General features: G+C 44.6%; 1 protein-coding gene across 1 annotated transcript in view; it reads right to left on the bottom strand.

Annotated features, from left to right (window-relative positions):
* The window catches only part of ASXL1 (ASXL transcriptional regulator 1), a 66,431-nt gene extending 57,234 nt beyond the window's left edge, over window positions 1-9,197 (bottom strand). The window contains exons 1-4 of the mRNA XM_065892788.1: window positions 9,141-9,197; window positions 3,211-3,293; window positions 2,241-2,243; window positions 759-867 (exon numbers count right to left, since the gene is read on the bottom strand). Coding sequence (XP_065748860.1) covers window positions 759-867; window positions 2,241-2,243; window positions 3,211-3,293; window positions 9,141-9,197 — 252 coding nt within the window. The remainder of the gene's footprint in view (window positions 1-758; window positions 868-2,240; window positions 2,244-3,210; window positions 3,294-9,140) is intronic.
* Between the last annotated feature and the right edge of the window lie 4,327 nt (window positions 9,198-13,524).

The raw sequence follows: 13,524 nt of genomic DNA, 5'->3' as shown, positions 1-13,524 counted from the left end.
AATTAGGAGTCAGCAAACTACACCCCCAAGCCAAATCTAGCCCACTGCTTCTTTTTATAAATAATGTCTTATTGGATCACACCCATTCGTTTGTGCATTCTCTGTGGCTGTTTTCCTGCTTCAGTGGCAGAGTTGAATAGTTACGATAGAGACAGTGTGGCCCAAAAAACCTACAATATTTATTTTCTGGTCCTTAACAGAAAAAAATCTGCCAATCCCTGGTTTAAATGATGTATATCACAAATGGTAGAAAAATAATTAGCTTGTTCATTTCAGCTCTGTTTAAGCTTACGAACTGAACCTGATTTAAGTTCTCTTGCTTTGTAATTAGTGTCACTTGGTAAATGCTGAGTTTTTGAATTTCCACAAGTATTTTCACATTGCAGTTATTTTCCATAGACTAGGTCTTACTTGGCTGTCCAGTAATTTACCCTTCACATATTATTACAGACAAAACTATAATTAAGGCACATTTGCAATTACCCCCACACATACTTATCCCACTATTGCATACAATCTGCAGATATAAACAAGGAAAAACTGAATACAGACACAATAGCTGATATGACTAAATAATTCCTAATACTCTGTTCACACTAGAACATCTCAATGCGCCATTTCAGAAAAACAGCACCAGCATCACCTGCCTGCCTATTAGAAATGCAAATTCATGGGCCACATTCCAGACCTACCAGTGATCCTTAGGAACACTAAAAGCTGAAGAACCACTGCACTAAAGTAGAGTTTATATTACTTACCTTGAGTGTAAAAAGGCTGATTCGGCCAGGTAGTTTATAAAATAACCCCTCTCCTCCTCTTGAATTGGAATGTAGCATGGCATTAAGACATGCAAGAGGGGATGTCCCACTGTAAAAACATACAAGGATGGAAGGTGGTCATACAAATCAATATGTCTACCTACTCAAAGCTCTAATACCCTTTAACTCACTCTTAAATCAAGAAAAAGAGGAAGAAATATAAAAGAAAACATCGCATGACAAGAATTCTACTTTGAAAGTGGCAAAAGAGCAACAAATGAAATTCACATAAATCACACCCAGAGAGCTCTGGGATAAGACATGCTATCTGATATCTCCACTCCATACCTGACAATTCTTTAGTGCCTTTTGACAATATGAACCAAACTCTCAAGAAATTTAGAAACACTACACAATGATTTTTCAGGTACACTCAGGAGTTTTGAAAAAAAAAATTACCCAATATTTTTATTTACCCAAAATATTTAAATTAAATTTTAATGTTAATTAAAAACAAAACCGAGAGTTTCCTAGCATCTATATTCCAACCTGCGTATCACGCTCAGAAACTGCCACATAACATTTTCAACACAAAAACCACAGGATCACTGGTGCTGTCCCAAGAAAATAAGCACAATTTTTTTTTTCCAGTTAACATTTTCTAATAAACACACAAAAGGAACAGTATTTCATTTGCTTTTTCTCAGTTGGGAAGGGGGAAAGATGGGTTTTATTTTATATCTACCCAGGAGCAATCATTTAAATTTGAATATAAAAAGTCAAATGGATTTAGTACCCAATAATGCTCCAACATTAAACCAAAAAAAGAGATAGCATATTAAGTTATATCATGGTCCCTGCTACAACAGTAGGTCGCAAAACAATGACAACTCACGTGAGTTAGCGACTACTTACTAAATCTTAAAATAGAAAAGCTGTCAAAAATACAGACAAATGTCCGTTATTAATATTAACTGAGTTTGGCGCTAGCATGTTAGTGCTAGGGTTCACCTGTGCACCTTCTCTTCCCTCTCCCCAGCATGTTAAATAAATATAAATATCTCAAGTAAAGCCTCTCAGCATTTTTCAGAATTAGAGGCCCTAATTTATGCAGAGTGTTAAAAATAAATTCTGAGTCTAAAAAAGCCATTAAAAAAAACCCTATTACTTATTCAGCTTTGGAACACACTGGATGCTAAAAAAAAAAAAAAAATTTCACGAAGAACCAATCTCTAAAAGAAACCTTGTGCAGAATCTGGAGTATCAAGTGGGTGTGCTAATGTCTCTGCTACAGTGGGGAAAGGCATGCTGGCAGAGTCTTTCTTGAAACAGTGTGACTCCTACACACTATACCTCTGTCTACAAATCACAGAGCTGCTCACTCATCACGAGCCACCATGACTGCTTCATAATTCCTGTAAGAGCTAGAAGCAGAAACAAGTTAGGTTCTCAACTCCATCTGTCCCAAAGGGACTAATTTACCTTCTATAGGCACAGTGGTCCAACAGCAGTGCAGACAGCAGCATGATGGGAAATAGCACATAAAAACAAAACAAACAAAAAAAAACAATTATAACACTACACAGTGCATAGGTAGTATTTAAATGAATGTATCTAGACAATCCTGATCTTCCCTCCCCACAAAACGTCAGCTAGAGAATGTCTGAACTGACAACTGGAAAGTGAGGATCTTTTGATCCTAAAAGATCAATTTCAAGCAGCTAAAGCTTAACCAGCAGAATATATGCTGTCTGTTCTGAATCCCGAGAAGGAACTGTGCTGTGCTCTCCTCTTTCATTTTAATTTTAAAAAAGGTTGGGGTGAGGAGAGAAAGGATTCAGGACAGGCACTGATTTTTGTTTGTGCCTGCAATTCTTTCTGTGTTTCCAATCTGTTGCTTCTCTAGGAAAAATATATCACAGGATAAGAAAATCAAGGTCACCTCCAAATTTAGTATGCTCATATCATGAATGCCTAGAATCAGTAGGGGGAAAAAAGCCAGTGGGTTTTATGGTGATTAGACCACCCTTCTTTGATCCTAAAACAAAGGACTTCAAAGATATGGTATAGAGAGGAGGGAAGTTTTAGACACGATGGAGCCTATCAGAGTCTGTCCCTTCTCTATCACTGAAACTTGCAAAACAGAGTACATGAGAAAATGTTGCTGACTCCTTACACAAAAAACAAGCTCCATGTCGAAATTTATGGGAGAGCAAGGATAGGGAGAGCCACTGAACCTCTGATGAAAACAAATGAATGTTGAGCCACTCCCACCCTCCACCCAGAGGACACACAACATGGGAGATAGTTCCACACCACCACCAGACGTGTGTGTGTGTATGTATGTATGTACACATATATGCACATGCGGACTTTCTCATATCACTGCCTGAGTGCAGGAAGACACGTGTCCTGTGAAACCCTGACATTAAGCAACAAGAGCCATACAAACCTCATTTCCTTTAGTCCTTCTGCCTCTATGACCTGCAGAATCTGTTTTGGTGTCATTGGAGCGTCTGAGTAGTTTTCTAGTACCTGAAGAAATAGAAGTGTTCTGATTTCAGTGTGCAACTTCCATTTACATCCGTCACTATATAACATGGGCTACAATTCTGCTATGAGGTACCGCTGCTGACAATTTAGTCTTTCCACAGACAAAATTACTTCTGAAACCAAATTACACATATATCTAACTAGTTGCTGAAAGTGACTGCCATTAGATGAAATATTCTAATTCTCAATTCTGAAAACACACAACCTCTTAGCATACATGTTATGATATGTGGGGCCTTAGCAACCTTGATTACCGCTTAACTTGATACTGTTAATACGGCTAAACCACAGAATACATAGTTTTCTACGCAATAAATTATAAGACAGAAATGCATTTAGGGGCTTCACTGGTGGCGCAGTGGCTGAGAGTCCACCTGCCGATGCAGGGGACACGGGTTCGTGCCCCGGTCCGGGAAGATCCCACATGCCGCGGAGCGGCTGGGCCCGTGAGCCATGGCCGCTGAGCCTGTGCATCCGGAGCCTGTGCTCCACAACGGGAGAGGCCGCAACAGTGAGAGGCCCGTGTACCGCAAAAAAAAAAAAAAAAAAAGAAATGCATTTAGATTTTCTTTCCCAAGGAACTTTGATTAGTATCCATATTTTTTTATCTTTTTTTTGGGGGGGGAGGGCCACACTTGAAGGATCTTAGTTCCCCAAACAGGGACTGAACCTGTGCCCTTGGCAGTGAAAGCAGAGTCCTAACCACTGGACCACCAGGGAATTCCCAGTACCCACATTTTTTAAATGATGGCTTTTGTACCACTGGGTTGTGAAATTCTGTTAACTGCCACAGTACATTTTGCCATTTGGCAACATGATGCTGTGATCCTATATGATTGGTGCAAGCAAACAATGAGAAATGGAACATCCCACTTATGTTAGCGACATCTATAACTAAGTCCTGGCAGTAAGGTCATAGTGAGCAACCAGAGCTCTCTCACTTGAAAAAGCTGAGTTGTTTTAGAAATGTTATTCTTCTCAGGGAGGAAAAAAGAGAGGCTGTCAATATCTCTGTACCATCTCTACCAGTGCAGCTGCTGAGGTTACTCCAAACCACACCAACATCTTGCAGTCATTTAACAACCGTAACAACGAAGTACTGCACTGCTCTGTCACAAGTAAAATGTACAGTCCCACAGGACTGCTGCGAAGGTTCTCTCTGTGGAAGATCATGAACCCTGAGCACTAAAGGAAGTCAAGTTTTGGAGGAGTAGCTGCTGAAATAAAATCTCTACCATGGTCCCATTCTTAGCCTCTCTCTGTTCAGTTTTTACATTCTCCTTGGGTGTCATTATCATCTCTCACAGTTTCAACTACTACCAAAATTCTGATAACTCCTAAATCTCTACCTCTAGCCTGGACTGCGGACTGCTTCCCAAGCTTCAGACTCCAAATACTCAGTTCTGTACTGGACGTCCCACATGCTCACCTACTCTAATTCAACCACCCCACCCCACCCCCGCCTTCTAACATTCCTCTCATTGGTCAGCAGCCTGTCTCATCACCTAATTCAGAAACCCAGGTTTCACCCTTCACTCTCACCTGTCCCCCAGTTCCCACCACCAGTTTCTGACCTGACCTGACACAATAGCCTTTTCGCTAATATCCCTGCAACCAGCCCTGCTCTCCTCAAATTCATTCGTACTCCGCTGCCATCCTTCATTCAACAAATACGTGAAACACTCACTTTGTGCTAGGGACAATTCTAAAAATTCACCAGTAAAAAAAGACCAAATCCCCGTTTTTGCATAACTTACCCTGCTATATAGCCCCAGTCAGTCCAACAAAATAAACCTGCCCTAATCACTTTCCCAATTTAAAGTCCTTCAACAGCAACCTAATTATATACAGTGAAAGCTGAAGCTTCCAGAGAGACGACTAGTCCACTGGAAAAGCACAGGTTTTAGAACCAGACAGACCTGGTTCTAAGGAATTCAAATTCTGGTCTTCTAAACTTGGGCAGGTTACCTACCCACCCTAAGCCTAGGTTCCTTCATTTGTGAAGGAAGGATACTGAGATCTTCCTCTCAGAGTTGTTGTAGAGATTAGAGATAATGTACTGAGTGCCTACAGTGCCTGGCACCAAGTAGGTGTGTGCTGGCCTGGCGTACAAGGCCCTCACAATTTGATCTCTGCCTGTCTCTCCACAAACTTTATGTTCCAATAACTATGTGTAGTTCTACCCAGTTCCCACACTCTCCACCCTGCAAATAAACACACACACTCCTATTTTTTGTTACCAGCTCCTGCTTATGTCCTCTGTGACAGGCCTAACTCCTACTCACCCTTCAAAATTCAGTTTGGAAAGCACCTTCCTCCAGGAAGCTTTCTCTGCTCTCTGCCAGACAGTTCAATGTCTCTTTTCAGTGCCCCATAGTTGCACAACACTGCTAATTTATCTTCCAAAGAAGGACACTTGAGAGTAAAAGGAGGAGCTATTCATAATTATGCTTAGACAATAAGCAGGAACCAGGATGTCTATTACCATTTATACATCTATGATGGCACTTACCATGCCTGTAATGAAATTCTATTCACCTGTCTGGACCTTCTCCATCCCCAGAAAAACCATAAGCTCCTCAAGGGCAAACCTTAATCCATCTTTGTATTCCAAGAACCTAAGTGCCAAGTTAAGCAGTGTTGACTTGAACAAACCCACAATACAAGCTACTAATGTTCACTGCCACAGATATAACTTCTTTGATACTAATTGTGAGCTAAGCTAGTGAATTTTTGTATGGTAATTTTTTTTTTTTCCAAGAGGCATGACTCTGAAAAATTAGCTACCAATTATTTAAACAGCAGTCAGGAAGAGCCTGAGAATCTAAGAGAGAGCAAACAAAATCTCTAAAGGGAAGTTACATCAAAAGATACAAAGTTTTCACTTTTATTAAAACTGTACATGCCTCCGGCTTTCAGTATAAGAACAATTCAGCACTGTTCTATCCCTAGTCTGTCTTTCTAAAGCATACTTAAAAAAAAAAGTATCTCTTCTCCAACTTCAAAGGGAAAAAAATGTTTGATGTAAGAATGGTCAGTCATGAATCAAAGTGAAAGATAAAGCATGCAATGAAGAGTTTCTCAAAGCCAGGGAGAATCCATTTAAGGGCATTCAATCTAAAGGGAAATCCACTCAGCTATTTCTCCCAAACAAATTGTTCCTAACAAGTAGGAGGATTTATACCCACCCAACCCCCTAAAGTCTACCTCCTACATCTAGGAAAAACAAGACTACAAAATGTTTGAAAGAACAATATCTACTTCTCAACAACATAATTAACAGCTGCAAAAATCAACCTCCTGGGGCTTACTACACTACTGAAATTGTCCAGAAGTCTCTTCTTTCCTACCAAAATAGTTTTAAAAGGGTTCCTGGTATCACTTTAGCCACCAATGTGAGCAAGGTTGGGAGCAATATGAAACTGCCCCCAAGCAAGTGCATCTGATCGCCACTGCAAGCACTCCAAATTCACCTGTCCAAAGAGTAATTAGATCTAATCTACTGCCCTATCATTATAGCTCACTGGAGTCAAGGTTTTCTCTAGCCGGTGTTAAGCCTCACAAACTCTCCAGCACTTGATTTGTTACAACAATTTTTTTTTCCCCAAATGAGGAGAGAACTCTAAAAGTTCCCCCTCGCTCACCAACTAGTCCCATCCAAAGGGACAGAAAATGCTAAACAAAAAACAATAAAAGACAGGCAAAACTACACACCATATACCCACAAGTCATCTTTCATGTGTTTAAGAGCACCACAAGTAATTCCAAGTAGGACTTACTATTTTTTAATGAAGAACCAGAAGTAAAAGAAGAGAAAGAACTTACTGGGATAATCTAGCATGAGTTGAGCCAATGATAAAACAGAAATAGCAACCTAGATACTGGAGTGCAGATCACCGTAAATTCAAGAACCTAAAGAGGCTTAAGAGTGGACCCCAAATTCCTAGAGACTTTCAACTAGGAAGAGCCAACAAAGCTTTGAGACGAGCAGACTTTAGAATTCTGTCAAGACATAAATAACACAGGATTTAAAGGTACTTTCACCTACCTCTAACAAGTAAAACTCTGGCAAGCAAATTTCCTGGTCGTGCCCAGAGTCATAAACACCTGCAGAACAGAAACTCAGAGGAGAATTTCAATGAACAGACTCAACCTCCAGGAGAAAGAGAGCATGTCCTTTTGGCTCTCCTCTACTCTCCTTCAGGTAAAGCAACAATGGAGAAATCCTGAAACTACCAAGAGATCCTGAAAGCTAAACAAAGCTTCCAAATCTGACTGAACCTGAAAAAAGTATTTAGGTACTTCAAAATCTGCAAATTTCATATGCCAAACCAAAACAAATTAACTGAAGCACAAAACTTCAGCTTACAAACTAATTGCTACTTCTGTTTCTTGGGCAACAAATGCCTGGGGAAGAGGATCAGGTACACCAGTTTAATTTCCCCTATAAACCAAACAGAGTTAGTTCTTTTAAGTCAATAACTGAGTTTTACAGGCTCCAAGAACAAAAAAGGTGTACCAAAGATTTGTGAAAACCTCCAACACATATTTGTCTTTTTTTGCACAACACCTCTGAGGCAGGAACCCTACTTCCCAATAAAATGAAAGATTAGAAGGTTGAGCTTCATTCATCATTAAAAGTGAATTACAGCAATTACATATAAACTACAGGGTGTCAAGAGACAAGTATACTATCTGCACTATAACCCTGCTTTGTGACAGTTATGAGGAAGTGACATCTCTGAGACAAGCATAACCTGTTACTACTGTCATCAGCAAGATTTTATAAGAACATGTCTCAAAGTGTCTTAGCTTTGTGGGTGCAAATCCAAAAGGAAGATATTTCACTTGCAAGTCCTCTGACACTTTGAGAACAGAAAATTCACAACCCCCATTACAAGGCAGCTTCAAATACTCAAATTACTCTCTCCTTTGCTAAGTCCTCAGTGAGTATTATCTTCAGAGACACTTGGTCTTTGCCCAACACTTCATGTATACATGCACCAGGACACTAAGGAAGAGAGAACACACGCATACATTCTTTGCAAAGTGTAGTTAGTTCTCTGCAGAGTGCCTGTTTCCAGTCTAGCTTGTGAAGTCCGGTCAGCAGAATCTCAGAAGTGTGGTACGTGGGCCACCTGCTTTACAACCAACCCGAGAAGCTGGTTAAAATGAAGATATTCAAGCTCTACTCCAGAATCTCAGACTCCGTAGGTCTTAAGTAGGGCCCTAGGATGAGCATTCCTAACAACCTCCCCAGGTGTCCCCACAGGACACCAAAGTTTGAGAACCAAGGCTCAGGGTTCAAGCTGGGAGTAAGCATTTGCTTCCCTCCACACACCTGGTTTAGATTGCGAAAGCTCAAAATGCCACTCGCGTCCTTGAAACTGGGGGCTCTTTCCAACCCCTGGAGTCAAACGCACCACCCCATTGCCCACCAGGAAGCGAAGGAGGAGCTTCCGACCCTTCCCGGAAACCTAACTCCCCCGAGTGCATAAACGAAGCTTCCCCAGACCCCCTAGAAGCTGCCAAATAGTGGGGGAGGGGAGGCGGGGGCCCCGCCGCCCGGAGGGGGAGGAGCCGGCCTGCCAGCTCGACCCCTCCGCAGGAATTTAGAGGGGGGACGTGCAGAAAAAGGCGCCACCTCCGACCCGGCGGGGGACCTCTCCCCACCCAACGCCTTGGGGGATTGTCCCTTTCCAGCAGAAAGGGTGGCCCGCCCCCTCCTACAGTGAGCAGGGCTTCGCCCCTCCCCCCTCCCAGTGGGGGGTGCTCGGCAAGCCAACCCCCCACGCCCCCCATCGAGCCCCCCTCGGCGGCCCGCCTCACCAGGCGCGCGGCCTCTGCCCACGTGCGCTCCTTCTTCCTCTTCTGTTTGTCCTTCATCCTCCTCCTCCCCGGCGGCGGCGGCGGCTCCACGCGGGACCTCCGGGCGGGGTGGGCTGGGGCGGCGGCGGCGGCGCGGGGCAGCGGCGGCGGCGGCGGCGGCGGCGGCGGCGGGGGGCGCGTGGCGGCGGCGGCGGCGCGCGAGAACTCGGGTGCGGCCGCGGAGAGGGGGCGGGCGCGCGGGGACCGGCTGGCGCTAGACCCGGCGCGAGGGCGGCGGTGGGGGAGGGGTGGCGGCTCCACGCGCCCGCGCTGCGTCAGTCGCCCGCGGCGGCGGCGGCAGCAGCGGCGAAGGAGAAGGAGGTAGCCCCGCGATCGCTAAGGAATGCGGCGGCTCCGCATAACCACGGGGTCAGAGGTCACGGCTCCGGCCTCCGCTTTCCCGCTCTACTGCGAGGCCAAGACCGGACTGGCGGCGGGGCGGGAAGGCGAGACGCGGCTTTCCCTTCGGCGCCCGGGTGTGTGCGTGTCTGCCGTGGGTGTGTGTGAGTGTGTGTGAAGAGTGAGGAGGGGGAGTGTGGGGTTTTTTTTTTTTTGAACAAAAACAAACCGAAAGGGCGGCTGGGAGTCGTAGTCCCGGCTGCCTCTCTGGCCTCCCCCGCTCCGGAAGAATATGGCTGAGTGAAACTCTTGGACCACACTTCCCAGCGTGCCCCGCGGCCCGTCTTTTCCGCCCTCCCCTCCCTTCCTCTGCCCCGCGCAGAGCTCGGTAAGGAAGGGGGCCGGACAGTCGTTCGGGAAAGGGGCTGGGCGGAGTCTCGCGAGGTGCGGGAACTGGCTGGGGGCCTGAGGCATTCTGGGAGGCGATGCTGGGAAGGGGCGGTGGCCCTGTGCCCCACTACCGTGAGCTGTGTTTAACCCCTTCGGCGCTTCTCGCCTTGGGGCCGCCACGCGGGTAGAGCGGGGGCATCGAGAACTGGTAGCTCGACTTCCAGCGCCCACTTTGTGCCTCTCTCCGTCTGAGCGGTTTTCACTGACACTTCTTGTAGGTAACAAGAGACAGGACTTTCCCTTTTGGTCCTCCCCTAAATGACTCACTGCCGCATAATAATGAGACAAAAAGATACTCATACCAGTAAAACGGTTATTTCACGATTGATGAACCTAGACAGTTCTCCATTTCCTCCTGTGCTTTCATGCCGCTATGTGTTTGCAGAAGCTTTATTTGCAGAAGCTGCACACGCAGCCTACAGCGTTCATGCCACCTGGTGAACTTGGTGATACGATTACGGGTTGTGTGAAGAGCTTGGACTTTGGGGACATACTTACCAGAATGCACCTGAGGCCTTTTTAGAGGCAATATCCTGAAGGGAACACAGAACCTGGAGTCAAACGGACCTAGACCGGAATTCTGGCTAAGCCACTCCATGGCTATCAGCCTAATACCTCACAGCATTATTGAGATTAAAATCAACATAAAACACCTGGCAGGTTGGAAGAGAGTGTGAAGGGGGACCATGACATTAGGTCCATATAATTTGGCTCCTGACATAAAGCAAGTGTTTAATAATTGGTACCAGCTGAGGGGCAATGGGCACTGTACTTACCCTCTCTGAGCCTTGGTTGCAGAGCATGAAATGAAATGATGTCCAGAGTACCCAACACATATGTTTTCTGTGCCTATTTGTTGAACCAGTCAACGTCCAGAAACATTCCTAGAATCAGTCCTAAACTGGATAGTGGCCAGTTCTTTAAAATTAGGGAGGAAGGGTCAATGGCCACATTTGAAAGTTATCCCAGGGTGAGGAAGCATACCCTCCACTCCCTCGTGTTAGCGCAGTGCTTAGGGAAGATCAACACGTGCTGCCAAAGCCTAACATCATGGAGTTCAGTGCTCCTGCTTCTAACACTCGTCACACAGAAGACTTGCACGTCCAATAAACAAAACCCTGCAAAGTGAATAGACTGTAGAAGGTGAAATAGGCATGTTTTTTAAATCTTCTGTCCGCTTCTAACTTCACCCCAATAGGGGGAAAGGAAGAACCCCACCTCCACGACCAAAAAATTGTTTGACCTGATTTTTCACAAAGGGGTGGTGGTGGTGGTGGTGGTTTAATCTACAGCAGACGCAGTGACCTTTGACAAATCATTTGGCTTGTTTCAAATGTTTTCTTCTTGAGTAGCTTCATCCCCCTCTGACCTCCAAGGAGTCAACTAGAGAAGATTCATTCTAAAATTTACATGTTTAGTACAGGCACTGTGGTTGGCAGAATAACGTCCTCCTCGCCCCCTCCCCCCCCAAAAAAATTAAAACTATCTATGCCCTAGTCCCTGGAACCTGTGAATATGTTACATTCCATGGCAAAAGGGACATTGCAGATGGAATTAAAGACCATAAAATAGGGAGATTATCCTGGATTATCAGGGTGGACCCAGTGTAATCACATGGACCCTTAAAAAGCAGAAGAGGAATGCAAAAGAGATGCTTTGGAGAGAAGAGGCAGGAGAAGAATCCGATTCGAAGCTTGAGAGGAACTCAACCCACTGTTGATGAAGGGGCCATGAGCCAGGGAACGTAGGCAGCCTTTAGAAGCTGAGAACAAGCCCTGTCAGCAAGTAATGGGACCTCAGTTCTGCGGCCTCATGGGACTGATCTTTCAAACCTGACTGAGCTTGGAAGCAGGTTCTCCCCACCCCAACCCCGGAATCTGCAGAGAGGAGTCCAGTCCTACTAACACCTTGATTTTAGCTGTATCCAAGAACCAGCTAAGCCACACAGTCCAGACTTCTGACCCACAGAAAGTGTGAGACAGAAGGTTTTAAGCCACTAAATCTGGTAACTTTTTACAGTAGCAAAAGAAAGCTAATGTAGGCAGGCACCGTGGAAACGCCTTTAAGTTTTTCAGTCAATTCTGCCTGGCTGTCAGTTGGGTCAAGCCATGGGGGAATCCAGATGTGAATGTTCAAGGTCTCTGCCCTTGCAGGATCAAACGGAAACGAATGACAACATCATAGTTAAGTGGTAAAAGAGTATGTTCAGAGGACTATACAAGATGTGTGTTAGAAAATTGGCTTTAGTCACTAATCCTTAAATAGCTGTCATTTTTTAAGTTAATGACACCCATGAGTGTATTCTCTTGTCACAAGCACCAAAAACAAACCTATACATTTTTTTGGTGTGTGTTTTTCTGTTTTTAATCACAGTGCTTTTATTACAGAATTTCTTTGAAGTCAACACAGGTGCCACAGGACAGTATAAGATAAACGGGACTGATATCCAACCCTGCCCTGTTTGGGGGTGAGTCAGTGTTTTCAAACTGCACAGTTATGAGCAAAGCACACATTCAGGAATCTGAATAACAAACACACCACCAGCAGACCCAAGCATTTCCAAAAGGACACATACGACCCTGGAACCTCACTATGAGATAATGTATTGCCACTGGCTTTGGACTTCAGCAGGCCTGGGTTTAAATCTTCTTGCAGTCATTCTCCAGCTGTGTGGTCTTGGTCAAGTTATGAAAACTCCCATTGACTCAGAGCCATCAATTTAGACAATGGGGTACATAAACTCAAAGGGTGGAATTGGGATTAAATGGGACCTTTGTAAAACACCTTGAACACAGTAGACTCACTAAAGGCCAGCTCTCTTTGCCACCAAGAAGGTTTAGAGTCTGAAGTGTAAAAAGTGTCTCATTTTTATACTTCACTGAACGAACCTTCAGTGAACCCTGAAACAGAGTTTGCCACACTAACGAATGTTCTGTCCCAGTGACTCTGTCCCCATTTTCAAATGAAGTTGAGGTTCAGAGAGGTCAAATTACCTCCCTCAGGTCCCAGTGAGATCACCTCTGCTAAACTTCCAGCATAGCAGATGATCCACAAATGTGCACCTCTCCTGGTACCTCCCACATCTCATTTCCTTGTATGATTTCTGGTCTAATGTCTGTGCTCTTGTTAGCATCTTCTTGAGGTCATTATCACACCCCCAACATCTGGCACAGACTTGGCACATGGTAGGCACTCAATCCGGATGACCTTACTCAATAATTACTTTATTGGACAAAGTCCCTAACTACTAATTTCCCATGGAATAAGCCCTATCCAGTATTTGGAACCTGCCCAGGCAGAATTGGTAAACAGTGAGGCATGATTCACCCAAGCAGACCTATGCAAGTTGTAAAGATGCTTAGAGATGGAGACCTCCTCACCTCACTGTGGTCATTAGGCACAGAATCTGCCCACGTGATGGGCAGCCCTCACTCAGCTTACCTGCCATTCACCATCACTTAAATCCATTCCTGTTTTTTCAGTCTCCCATGAGGCTGAAAACGTGTTGAAATCCCATTTTACGCCACCAAAATGTTAATAATGGTTACTTCTGGTT

The sequence above is a fragment of the Phocoena phocoena genome, chromosome 15 (genome assembly GCF_963924675.1).
Source record: "Phocoena phocoena chromosome 15, mPhoPho1.1, whole genome shotgun sequence".
Taxonomy (NCBI): Eukaryota; Metazoa; Chordata; class Mammalia; order Artiodactyla; family Phocoenidae; genus Phocoena; species Phocoena phocoena.
The sequence above is the reverse complement of the archived record's forward strand: the minus strand, read 5'-3'. Positions and strand labels throughout refer to the sequence as shown.